We start from the raw sequence: 12715 nt of genomic DNA on the forward strand, positions 1-12715 counted from the left end.
CTTCCAAACTTATTCTGCCAGCCCCCATGGTGGAACAACTATCTTTTCTAGTCTTCTAACATAATAATTTTGTAAAATTTTCCTAGATGTACTTAAGATGCATTTTTTTTCCCCAACATGCAGAGCTTTGTCCTCTCCAAAGGAGAAGCTATGAAAGCTATGAAAGAGAGTGACAAACATGCCTCATACACATCTGGAGAGGGGTTTTTTCAGTTGTTTTCTTAAACTGCAGAGTTAGCAAACAGTGTGCAAAAGGACAGACAAGATCACACCACTGGGAAGAAATCGGCTCAGAACCTGAAAAGTGCATGCAGATTCCACAAAATTCAAACAGTCATTCACTAACAAAGCTGGGAAGCAGAGCAAAGACTATGTTAGCTCAAAGATTCCAAAACAAGATTAAGAAAATAGTTACCAGTTTATTTTTTTTCCATTGCATCTATCAGAATTAGAAATTTAGAGGAGATCAGAAAAGTGAATTCCGTTTTAGTTACAAGATATTTACATTTTCAAATATGCATTTTGGGAATATAACCTCTAGTTATCTATTTTGAGAGTTCTCTTTTGCTTCTTCCTAGAAAAACCATACCTGCATCTCCAAACCCCCCAACACCCCAATGAACAGTTCACTGTAGAAACTCTTTTTGAAATACATTCCCATTGAGCTTGCTTCAGAGTCAACTCTGATTTCATTTGCTAGGTTCAGATGACACAACATGCTTCCTGTGATTTTCCTTGCTTGAAAAGCATGTCTGCTCTGTAAGGCTGACAAAGTAACGTGACTGTCACTTCTTCCCCATCTCTTTCAGCCCTTTTCCATTCACCACTGGCCCCAAACAAGTTGGTGACACAACCATTAAAGAGGCCATGCTGTGACAGCGATTGGCACATGGAGAGTGGATGAAAAAAGGACTATGTAAGGTCTGGAAACCTTGCTTAAATAAATCTGTCAAGCATTTATTACTACTTCTTGGGCAAGCAAAGTAGGCATAAAGTACAATTATAATCTGAACAGCCTTGCACCAATATGTTTAGAGAAATCCTGCTTTCTTACTATCCTGTTATTATAAAATATGGAAATTGTATAATCATGAATGAAGCATATAGAAAGAAAAGAGTAGGAACTTTCTAACACTCAGATTTATTCAAACACATTGAAATATGACATGCACAGGAGATGTGCTTCACTGTTAAAGTGATTTCTTTCAAAGCTATAGTGCAAAGGGACTGCTGTTTCTGCTATTGTGAAGTGATCTAAAAGACCACTTCTGGGCCACCTTATACTGAGGCTTTACTAAAAAGGCATTCCTTTGCAGTTCCAATTAGATGAAGTATTCCAGAACAGGAAGCCAGATTTCACTGCACATTAAATAATTTCTCTTTGACTTCCTGAATTTCAAAAGTATTCTGCTTTTAGGGAAAAAAATACAGATAAAAATCAATGCCTCCTCCCAGAGGAAAATGACAGGCTATGTCCTCGCTAATAACAGAAATATATTGTGCTTTCAGGAAAGAGCCTGAAAACTGCATATGACAAATCTCCAAAATGCCCTGAAAATACAACTAAAGTAAAATTATGTGAGTCTCAGTTTTTTACACCTTTGATCAAGAATTTACTTTTAGACAACGTGTAATACTCTAGTGGAAGTGACACACACTGTGAAAGGTACAACTTGCACAAGGCAGGAAGTCAATATACTCTCAAATTACTTAAAAAAAGAAGAAAACCATACCAAAAAATTTGAACACTTCAGGGAATGTTCAATGTCAGAAGGCAGCTTCCTGATAAACTTATTCCTCTGTGTGTAGTTCAGAGCAAAGGAAAGGCCAGCCTTTATGGTATCTTACTGAAGCTGTTTTCTCCAATAAAAAGAAATGCAAAAGAGCTGTGATGGCACTTACCTGCTCAACCTCTCCAAGAGTGACTGGCTGAGTCTGGTAACGAGCATTCATCCTCCTGTGCCTCAGATCTCCCCGATTCCTTGTGGAAATGGCCCTGGATACTGGCTGAGACAGTTTGTTAAACAAAGCCATCTTTTCTGCCAAGCTTAAGGTGGAAGAATCTGGTTCCTCAGACTGATCTTGCCCCATCGCCTCTTTGGCTGCTCTTATCTCCTCTTTAGCTAAAATTTTTTGGTGTGCTGATGCCTGCAAGCTGAAGAAGCAGAACTGGAAATTAGTTTTGAAGAAGCCATTGTGCAGTTTTAAAATCTCAATCTGACAGAGGCAGAAGATCTGCACGTGAAGCACAATAGCCAATGTAATGTAGCAGCCTAAGTGGGTGTGCAGTGGTTCAACATTGGCATGATGAATTCTAATTCAACAGCTGAAGATTTAAAAAAAAGTTACATTTTCATTCATGAATTCATTTGATTAGGACACAACATTTTTTACGACGGAACTCAAGATCGAAGAGAGATTTTCCAGACAATCTCTTTATACAGAGCACAGAGCTATGGAGAGACATTTAAGATGCCTTTAAGGTCCTACAGTGCAATTTATATAAAGTTCAATTTTATTGAAAGCAATTTGTGGACCATATATGATAAAAACATTTAAAAGACAGACGTAAACTCCAAGTTTGTGCTGCTTTTAAGTTAGAATAAATTGCAATGACTCTTCTAATCTGAAGTGCAACAGATTTCAGACTGTCTTTTGTTTTGAATTATCTGGGACAAATCAACAGGAAAAATCGGTTTTGAAACATAGTCCTTTGATTTTGAAAATTGACCAATGCTGAAGGCAGACATATTGATTCATAAAAGCTGTAACTGCATTTGTCTCTACAATAATGTATTTTATTCATGTTTACTATAAAAGATTTTATTGTTCAATTTCTTTCACATTTATGGAATTAGTAGTATTCTCTAATTATTTTTTTTCTGTCATGGTCTCTGCTAAAATTCATTCAGAACAGTATTCTGCAACTTTACCTATAGGTGGTGCAATTTCTTATATTTCCTTTAATTTTGCAAGCTAAAAAAATACATGTAGAGACAGACAAAGGACACGTACTGCTTGTGAAATCAAGCACTCAGCTGTGCTATTTTCATCTTAGTATGATATTACCATACAAAAAATTACAAGAGCAAAGAGGGTTCTGCTATGTTTGCCCACATGCAAATTAATTTCTTTCAGAAGAAGAATAAGCTTCTACAACAGGTTGAGTGTGGTTAGAAGGGTCCTGAAAACAGACGCTTGACAAAAAAAAGCTGCATTGCTTTATCATGCAAACATAAATGAAGTTGACGAATGTTTTAAATATTCTTGAAACAAGTATTCACTTGACACATTGAAAAGGCATTCAAGACTTTAAAGATGCATCTGCTATTGAGGAATCTTGTGCTCCATGTAACATGCATGTTTACCCCCCCAGTACCTGGTAGGTTGTACAGTGCTCTTAACTACAGTGGGACTAGGTACTCTTGTCACTACTGTGTGGGTATTCACAGAACGTGAAGCAGGGGTAGTTTCACTTTAAAGAATTGCCAAGGAGGGAAAATTCACAGGGAGAGAGAAGAAAAAAGCATTAAGAAAAGCAATACATTAAGTGTTAACTACAGAAAAGACCAAACCAAAACAAAACAGGAAAAAAACCAAACAGCAATCATTTTTAATTAACTGAGTTATCTGCTGTGACATTTGCAAAGTAATTCCAAGTATCTTGAAAGAACTAAAGACCTAGAGGAGCAAACAGGCTGTCTCTTGAAGTTATTCTTAACCCATGAAGTAAGTTAACATCTGACCATTAGGTGAACATCCATTCAATTCTCCATTGCTTAATTTCCCCCCCCAAAATGATTTTCCCTTTTTCAGGAAAATGTCATTATATACGAGTACAGTGCAAGAAAAGCATTTCCAAAAAGTACCTTTGAGATTTCAGGGTGTAAAAAGTTTTCCCCAATACGTATACGTTCCATAAGAAATTGTGCAGATTTCCCTCAGCACAAACTATCTTATTCATTTGGGTTATGAAACAATGCTGTGATTAATCTCGTTTACCTAATCCATAGGCTCCTAAACTTCCTGCCAAATTACAGTTCATACAAGTTATGCTTTACTAGTCCCTCTACGTTTAAAAGGAATTTCAATATAGTTTCCCCCGTGGCTCTCAAGGCCCTTAGCAATAAATGTTTTCCTCGCTACAAAGTTATAAGCACTGGAGATATGGAGCTTATTCGCAGGTTTGAAAGCAGGAGCCAGGGGTAGAGCCAACAGCAGACTTACGTGGCTGCAATGACCACCTCCTCACTGGTGATGGGCTGGGTGTGAGACCTGTCCTGCAAGCGCCGCAGCCTCCTCTCCACTGCTGAACTTCTGCTAGGTGGTTTGGGAATATTTTTCATTTCAAACGATTTTTCCATTTCCTAACAGGACATATGTCATAATTAAAACCATGGAAGAAAAGTTCTGAAACAATACTTTATCCTTAGCTTTCTTGCATGCACAGCAGTGAAGTTCCCAAATGCCCACCTCTGAATTAGAAGCACGATGCAACTACATAGTATGCACTATGGAGTTAAAACTAACTACACACTTTTCCCTAAATGACACTCTTAAAGCAGGCAACAGGTCTGTGTAGGCAGGGAATGAAGTAAAAAACAGTTATGTAGCTTGAACTTGGTTAACTGCATTTTACTTCATTCTAATGCACTTTGGGTTCCTTCAGCATCTTCTATTTGAAGTGTTTAATTCAGTGCAATACTCACTCTAAAAAGGAGTCTCTTTGCAGCTACGCTTAGTTTAGCTCGGTCATCCAATTTTTCTTCATCTACACAAAGAGAAAAAAAAGGAGGCTAAACATAATGAATCAATCTCATATTAAGAGCAATATTCTTTAATATGAATAATTACAAACCAGCAAATAAGCTGGCTGTTTCTCACATTTAACAAAAAACTTATTGTGAACACAGCTGTGTAAACTTCACCTGTTTTTACATGAATTGCATCAAATGAGCAATACAGTCTGACATGTAGTCTAACATGATTTGCAAACAAAAGACTTGTCTTTAGGACAGTTCAAGTCCTTTCAAACTATCTAAACAACATTTGATGAATAATCAAACTTGTTGCATCAGTCTGTGAGAACACATGGACTAAGAAAATAAAGACTGCCTTAAGGGTGAGTGAAGAGAACTGAACATCTGTCGTCTACTAGCTGGCCATTCTGATTATCACCTTGTGTCCACATTTCTCAGAGGCTAAATTGGTATCCTCAGGAGCTGAAATCAGCATCCTCCAGATCCAAGAGCCAGCATCTCAGAGCTGCAAGGAATATCAGCTTTCAAATAGCATAAGGCATTAAATCTAAATATAGCTACTCATGAGATTACCTACTTAATTTGCGCCAGACTTGCCAAGGGTGACAAGAGGGAAAGAGAGCAAGATGGCAGACTAAATTCTGTAATTTAATAACCTGTATTTTGCAACTTCCTTAGCCAAAAAACAAGTTAGCAACATCAGTTTCACAATATACTACAGGCTTTCTTTAAATTGTAAGTCCTAGACCAGTGATTAAAACTGACCAATGACTAATTTTTTTCCCAACAACTAGCTTATTTATTGTCTAAATTAGGATAAAACCCAACCCCAACTATATAGAAAAGTTTCAAGCCATTCTCTGCTTGACTCTCATGTGAAGTTTGGTCTCCACAGACAGATTTTGGACTGAAAATGAGATTGAAATCAAGTCTGTAGTAGATATGGCCCAAGGAAAAGGGGTATTTCAACTATATATCATAGGCAAAGATATTTTCAAGTGGATTTTGTTTTTATTATCAAACAGTTCTTTAGTTAAAACAAAATAAAACACATCAATGCCCATTTCTTCCTTGGAAAACAGTACAGCAACATACCGTCAGCAGTTGGTATTTCTGCATACAAAATTGACCTAGTGAAAAATTATCAAACAGAAAAAAGTTAGCTGGAAACAAGACATCAAAAATGAAATTCAAATTCAATCTGAAATAGCAGGAGAATTTATCTGTTTTTCAAGTTTCAGCAGTGTCCACTTGGGAACATCCTTTAATAAAGCATAAATGCGAGCAATTGTAGCCAAACTTAAACACAGTCAAGGAAAATTATTTCTAGTTCACCTTGCAGAAAATAAAAGTCTATGATTTGCTACCAGCTTTTTAACATAAAAAGGTACCTTTGGTGGTTTACAAAGAGAGTAAAAGATAGAGCAGAGTAGATGAAAACGAAACCCTTTATATGAAACCAAAAGCATTTAACATTCAAACCAGACAGCTACAGTACTTTATGATGATTCACTGTTCACTATTTCAAATGGGAGGAATTTGCAACAAAATTGCTTTTGTTGGGGGGAGGGGTTTGGATTTCATTTTGTAAGAAGGTACAATAAATTGTTTTTTAAAGACAAACAATAACCCTGAAAACGTTTATTTTAATATATGGATAAATCTTGTCCCTTGGGACAAGATTTGCTTGTGGTTCTGCCCTTGTTAATATCCACCTGTGCCAGAATGCTACACAGAGCTACGTACGTGCCTACCTATCTGTCTCCTTTCGTTCTGCTGATGTTATAGGTTGGGTTTTAAATCTCTCAGAAGTCTTTCTATTTTCACCAGGAGTAAAATAGCGCCTTGCCTTTCGTGGCCCACGGTCCCCATTGGCAGACACAGTACTACCTGCTGCCGACATCTCAAACCGAGACTCGCTTTCAAATCGCACCACAGAGAGCGCATAGGAAAGAAAATAGGAGAGAGAAGTAAAACATAGATGTAAGCATCTCAAAACTCCCCAGAGACCACTCTGCATGCTCCTCCGGGTCCATGCAGACGAACACATTCCAGCTACCCCACATCACAACTCGCACTAGCAAGCAGAAGCACAAAATCAGGGTTCAAACCATCTCAGCCTCCAGTACACTCTGGTGAGAGCTAAGCTGTGTGCTTTAAGTGCCGAACAACAACTGCTGTTGAGTGGGTGTAATTTTGCCAAGGACGTGCAAGTTTCACACGAAAATATGAGTGAAATGTCACCTACACTTCCGTTTTCTTGTTGGCATTAGCAGACTCCAGAAAGACATTACGGAGCTGGGCAACAGAGACTTTTGTGTCAACCATGCCAATCTCACCATTTGGTGGATTTGCTTCCATGCTCTCCTTACTTTTAAAAGGTTCTAGCTTAGTAGTCACAGTATAGTCAGACATGGAGCGAGTCAGGACCTTATGCTTTGTTGACACTTTCCAAACAGGAGCCTTTGCCTTGTCAGGCTGCAGTACAGATCCGCTCTGTATGTACATGACAGCTTCACTCCTTTCTACGTTCTCAGGGCTCTTAAACTGCTGCTCTGAGGCCTGCCTCTTATTGCATTCCAACTCCCTCTGAACTTCTGAGTTAACTTTCGGTTTGCTTGCAAAGGAGGAGCTCCCCACAGGGGTCTCCAATTCTCCTCCACCAAAGAGGCCTTCGTGGTTCTTCCCTTGCTTGCGAATCTCAGATGGCAGAATGGGCCTTCTGCCTTTGGAAGCCTGTTCCCCCTCCAAGGAATCTTCTTCAGCAGGTTTTGCTCCGTAACCAGGTGCTTCCTTCTTTTCACTCTCGGAGGCAGTGGCTGCTGAGGACTTGGTGTCTGTGGGCAGGAGGCTGCCAGCAGGGCTGTTTGCTGGTTCTTCTGCTGCCATCAGCTGAGCTGTGTGAGCAATGCCAGCAGGCTGGATATAGCCATGGATTGGCTGGCGGACGGAACTGACGGGCTGATTTAGAACCCTATCAAAGGCAGACGTTTCTGTCTGAAGAGGCATGTAGTGGGCTGGCACTGGATGGGATTTTCTCTGAGATACTGTGTCTGTGACAAGTTCAGGGCTTCCACGAGCACTTTCCTCTTTCACCAATTTCTCTCTAACTTTTACTCTTTAAGAAAGAAAAAGGATTAAAGCTGTGAACAGCAATACCCAATCTGGAAAGGAACACAGACACCTACTGTGGGTACAGACAGCAACATTGTAGTAAAATAAAAAGCAATGCATCAAAATAAAGCAATCTTATGATGCAACCCCTTCCTTCCCCAGGTCTTAGCAGTAACACTGCTCAAAAACAGTCAAGTGGTTCAGGGGCCATGGACATGCATGACTCCTGAGAAGGTAACTGTGCAAGCTCTGGGAACATACAGTATGTTCTCATGAGATCACAAGTACGTTTGCCAAACAGCACATACCCACAGTCTCAAACAAACAAGATGACCAAAACTGCTTTTTATATTATCAGAGTGTTGGGTTCAGCCTGAAATTGCAAATTCCACTGGCAGTTGTGTAGGCAGTCAGATGTTTGAAGATGTCTAAACACTGGCAAGCTTAGATCATACAAAGATGTTGTTGCATTGAGGGGTGAAAAAACACGTTATCTCCACCTAGCCCTTCAGATATTTTGCCAGAGACTGGTTTACTTGTGTTTTTGTATATCATTTAAGACATCTGAAAAATCACATGTACTATAACCTGTTTCAGTATGTAATAAAAACATTGAAAGGGCAAGTCCTGAACCTGAAAGCAAAACTATGGCATGGCTGTTGCTTTTCAGAGAGCTTGCAGGGAAAAAGGCATTTAAAAACTGAAACAGGCATTCTGTTTTAAAATGTTTCATTACATTCTAACATGCAAAACTTGCAAAAAAAAAAAAAAAACAAACTTGTTCCCAAAAGTTACCTTACTTCACTGTGTTTTCTAGAAACACCTCTGGACTTGTGCAACATCCATGCAAAACAGAGTTTTATTTAACCTTTCTAAATAGAATACAGCAGCACAGTGGGAGGCAAGCACATGCAGCCAGGGGCAGCCTTTGCCTCTCCAGCACTTTCACAGCCTCACCAAGGCTCAGACACCTCACAGGGTGAGTGTCTGTAGATGACATACACAATATTAAAAATGAAAGCCCTGTACTTCCTCCCCTCCCAAATGGGCATGAAAAAATAATTTTAGTTTTGAGGAAAGAGAGCCAAACTAGGAAACTACTGTTTGAAAGTAAGTAATCCAGCTCAAAGTATATGCAATTCCAGGCTTGCTACCAACAGACTTTTTGGAGTTTACATCATTAAGAAAAAAGAAAAAAGTAAGATTTAGGGGGAAAAAAAGGCAAATTATCTAAGAGAATACTTCAAAATATCCAAAGTTATTTGAAACACCACTCTTTCTAACATTTTGCTGCTTCTTACCTCTGAAGATTGATGCACTTGTCAGGGAAAGTTGCTTAAGCACATAAAGTGTGTTAAGTCTGAAGAAGTATGCTTTGAACTACATGTACCAAGCACTCTCCAGAACATACACACCAATGTTAGTACTGTGTTATAGGTATTACTTTAATCAGGTACATGAAAAAAGAGTCTTCCTGCAATGCTTTTCATGGTGGGCTTACTGTAAATGTTACCAAACCAGGAGAAAGCAGCTGCCTGTAGCTTTGATCATGATTTCGTTTTACTTTTCCATGTAATTTTTCTTTTACTTCTCTTGTACCATCTCCTTTGGAATTCAAGGAGTTACTTGTAGGGAATGCTAAGATGGAAGGGTGTACAGTATAAAAATGTGCTGGTTTGCAGAGCACAAAATGAGATAAAATAAGAAGTTATAAAATCTAGTGGAAGCCAGAATGATAGTAGCTGTGGAAGAAGCTTGGAGAATTTGTGCTTCTTCACCAAAATACCAATTGGTTCTAAGTTAGAATAAAAGCAGATGCTTCAGAGAAGTTTCACAGGCTTTTTATTCACAAAAAACACCACTTTCTTACTTGCTGCTGTTAAAGGAAAATTAAGGGCAAGTGTTAAATGTAGATAGTAAAAGGAAGGAAGGGGGGTTTGCAGTCTGATTGTTAGCCACACAGCTATGCTTTATGATACCTGGAGGGCCAGCTGATAAGTGAAGGTGTGTCCCCTTCTGAATCTTTCTGAAGAAACCATTCAGGTTTTGCTTTCCCTGCACTACTACAGAAAACAGAACTTCAGGTAATTTCTGAGATCTCAATACATACTCCCATTATTTCTCCCAATCTCCCTTCCCCACTGTTTTTTATTTTGATTATTCAGCTGCAGAGGACGGTTCTAGAAAACAAAAGCAATGCACACTAATCCAATTCAAAGGTGATAAACTGGGAAATAAATTATTATATAATCCCACAAACATATACAAAGTATGCTAAGTGGTAAAGATTCTGCAGAGGTAACTTTACCAAGGCACACTGTCCAAAAATTGAGAAGTGAAAGCAACTACACAATCTTATTTTTGCATTTGCCATAGCGGGTCAGTTTGTGTAAAGACATCTGTAAAAGCTGTTAAAAACATCCCTTTAATTTGTGATTTAAAGTGGTAAAGACTGCTGCAACCAAAACAAAGGAGCAATAGGAATTTAATGAAGTGAAAAATTCACAATGTTATATCATATTTCCTAAGAAATTCTCAGGAGCATTTGGAACCCCTCTGTCCTCTTGTAACCCTGTATCATAGAACTTCAGAAATGCCCACCTGGCTAGCATAAGCCAAAGACACTGTGTCACTGGGTGACTTGGCAAAGGAAAAACTTAGGGAAAAAAGTGACTCCTAATTTAATCTTGCCTTGACTTTACTCTGTTCACATTTTGGAGCTGAAAGCATGAAAAGAAAGAAGAGCTTTTAAAAGCCCTGCAGCAGCGCAAGAAAGGCTGTTTGCTTCCTATATAGTTTCGCAAAAACTTGCCTAATGCTCACCTACAATCCCTCACCAACAGTAGAACACATCAAGTACTTTTAATCTTGCAAGCACAGCCTGTCCTGCCACATTAATGTTTACAAACTCACTCCCCAGAGGTGACAAACATCCAGGATGCTTTCCATGACTTATAGCTATGTCTGAAAGAACTTTTCCATTGGAGAAGAGCCATTTGGGATAACAACCCCAAATCAAGCTCTAGGTCATATACTTCAATTTTTCTTAGTTACTCTTTTATGAAAAATAGTTGGAAAAGGTTAAGTCAACAACTCTTCTGGAGATAACAGTGTATTTGATGCAAGTAAGTTTAAATTTGAGAACTCACCTACTGTTGTCATTTAATCCAAATCTATCTTAGAACAGCAAACACCAACTGTTGAAACGCCTTCTGTTTTCCAAATGTTTTTGAATCCCTAATGGAACTGACCAAAGAGGAGGCAAAACCTTTTCACAGAAGCAGACTAGAAGCAGCTAGCTGGAATTGTTTTGAAGCACAGGAACTTCCTTCTCTTTTAATGTGTACTTTGGCACAATTTTATAGTGGGCACGGCCCAAGCAGTAATTATTTGTACTTGATCATTCATCCTTTGAAGAGTGCAATCAGAAGAACGCAAGCCACATTTTGAATTTAATCAGCCATTGCAGGAGCCAAATGCAGGCTATGTCAAATGATACCTTCTCAGTGATGGGTAACTGGATTAATTATTAAATCTTATTACTGAAGGCACAAAACCTTTCATATATATTCCAAAGTGAGCTGCATTTATTTTCCAATTTAAACTCAGGAAATTTAAATTTACCGAAACCAATTTTATAGCCTGTATATAAAGTGGCCCTGACTTCAGAATAGCAGTCACCTGAAAAACTGGAGTTAGCCTTTTTTCTTGTGTGCAAATAGCTTTATAGGGACCACCACAGAGCAACTTTAAATGGACTGCACGGACACAATGACTTTTTTGCCACTCAGAATCAGGGACAAGAGTTTCAGAGAGGTTATTCTCACATCTCTGAATATTATACAAGGGAGTACACACTGGCACTGAAAGTGTCAGAGATATTAAAGAATGGGCTCTTGGCAACATGGCCTTTAAAATACCAGCTACTGCCTACATGTGTAACCAAGCAAGAGACCAAATCACACATTTAAGCTCTTGGCTGCTTTAAGTACTACACCACATCTTGGTGGGTGCAGATGGTTTCCTTCAAAAGACAGACAGACAGAATTAGGGGAAATTTGTTTTATGCAAACACTGACCCAAGCCTCATCCGGAAAAAAATCTGAAATTAGAGATAATGCAGTCAGCAATTTGTATTATATTATTACTCACAGAATAGTTTGAGTTGGATGGGACCTTTAAAGGTTATTTAGTCCAATCTCTCTGCAATGAGCAGGGACCCTTCAACTAGAGCAGGTTGCTCAGAGTCCCATTCAATGTCACCCTGAATGCTTCCAGGGATGGGGCATCTACCTTCTCTCTGGACAACCTGTGCCAGTGTTTTACCAGCCACCTTGTAAAAATTTTTCTTCCTTATATCTAGCATCAATCTACTCCTCTTTTAGTTCAAAACCATTTTTCCTTGTCCTATCAGAAAAGAGGGATGTCTGTGTTAAAAAGTCCATCCCAATATTATAATCACCTCCTGCAGCACTGAAAGGCTGAAATCAGATCTTCCTGGAGCCTTTTCTTTTCCAAGCTGAACAACCCTAAAACTCTCTCAGCCTTTCCTCATATTAAAGGGATCCCATTGCTCGGATTATTTTTGTGGCTCTCTTCTGGACTTGCTCCAAGACTCCATGTTTTTCCTGTGCTGAGGATTGCAGATACTGTATTCCAGGTGGGATCTCACGAGAGTGATGTAGGGGGGGCAGAATCATCTCTCTCAACCTGCTGACCATGATCCTTTTGATGTGGCCCAGAACCCATTTAGCTTTCTGGGCTGCAGGTGCACATTGCCAGCTCATGTGCAGCCCCTCATCCACCAGTTCCCCGAAGTTCTTGGCAGAGCTGCTCTCAAT

The 12715-nt window shown here is 39.0% G+C and overlaps 1 protein-coding gene across 16 annotated transcripts in view; it reads right to left on the bottom strand.

Annotated features, from left to right (window-relative positions):
- Positions 1–12715, bottom strand: part of SVIL (supervillin) — a 133773-nt gene that overhangs the window by 37855 nt on the left and 83203 nt on the right. For 4 of the 16 annotated variants that reach the window (XM_030971343.1, XM_030971338.1, XM_030971342.1 and 1 more), the window contains 8 exons: positions 9854–9937; positions 7009–7878; positions 6515–6679; positions 5856–5890; positions 4710–4771; positions 4228–4367; positions 3380–3475; positions 1903–2155 (listed from right to left, as the gene is read on the bottom strand). In XM_030971343.1, the coding sequence (XP_030827203.1) occupies positions 1903–2155; positions 3380–3475; positions 4228–4367; positions 4710–4771; positions 5856–5890; positions 6515–6679; positions 7009–7878; positions 9854–9937 (1705 nt within the window). The remainder of the gene's footprint in view (positions 1–1902; positions 2156–3379; positions 3476–4227; positions 4368–4709; positions 4772–5855; positions 5891–6514; positions 6680–7008; positions 7879–9853; positions 9938–12715) is intronic. The other 12 variants (XM_030971339.1, XM_030971350.1, XM_030971346.1 and 9 more) reach the window with 8 other exon arrangements.

The sequence above is a fragment of the Camarhynchus parvulus genome, chromosome 2 (assembly GCF_901933205.1).
Source record: "Camarhynchus parvulus chromosome 2, STF_HiC, whole genome shotgun sequence".
Classification (NCBI taxonomy): Eukaryota; Metazoa; Chordata; class Aves; order Passeriformes; family Thraupidae; genus Camarhynchus; species Camarhynchus parvulus.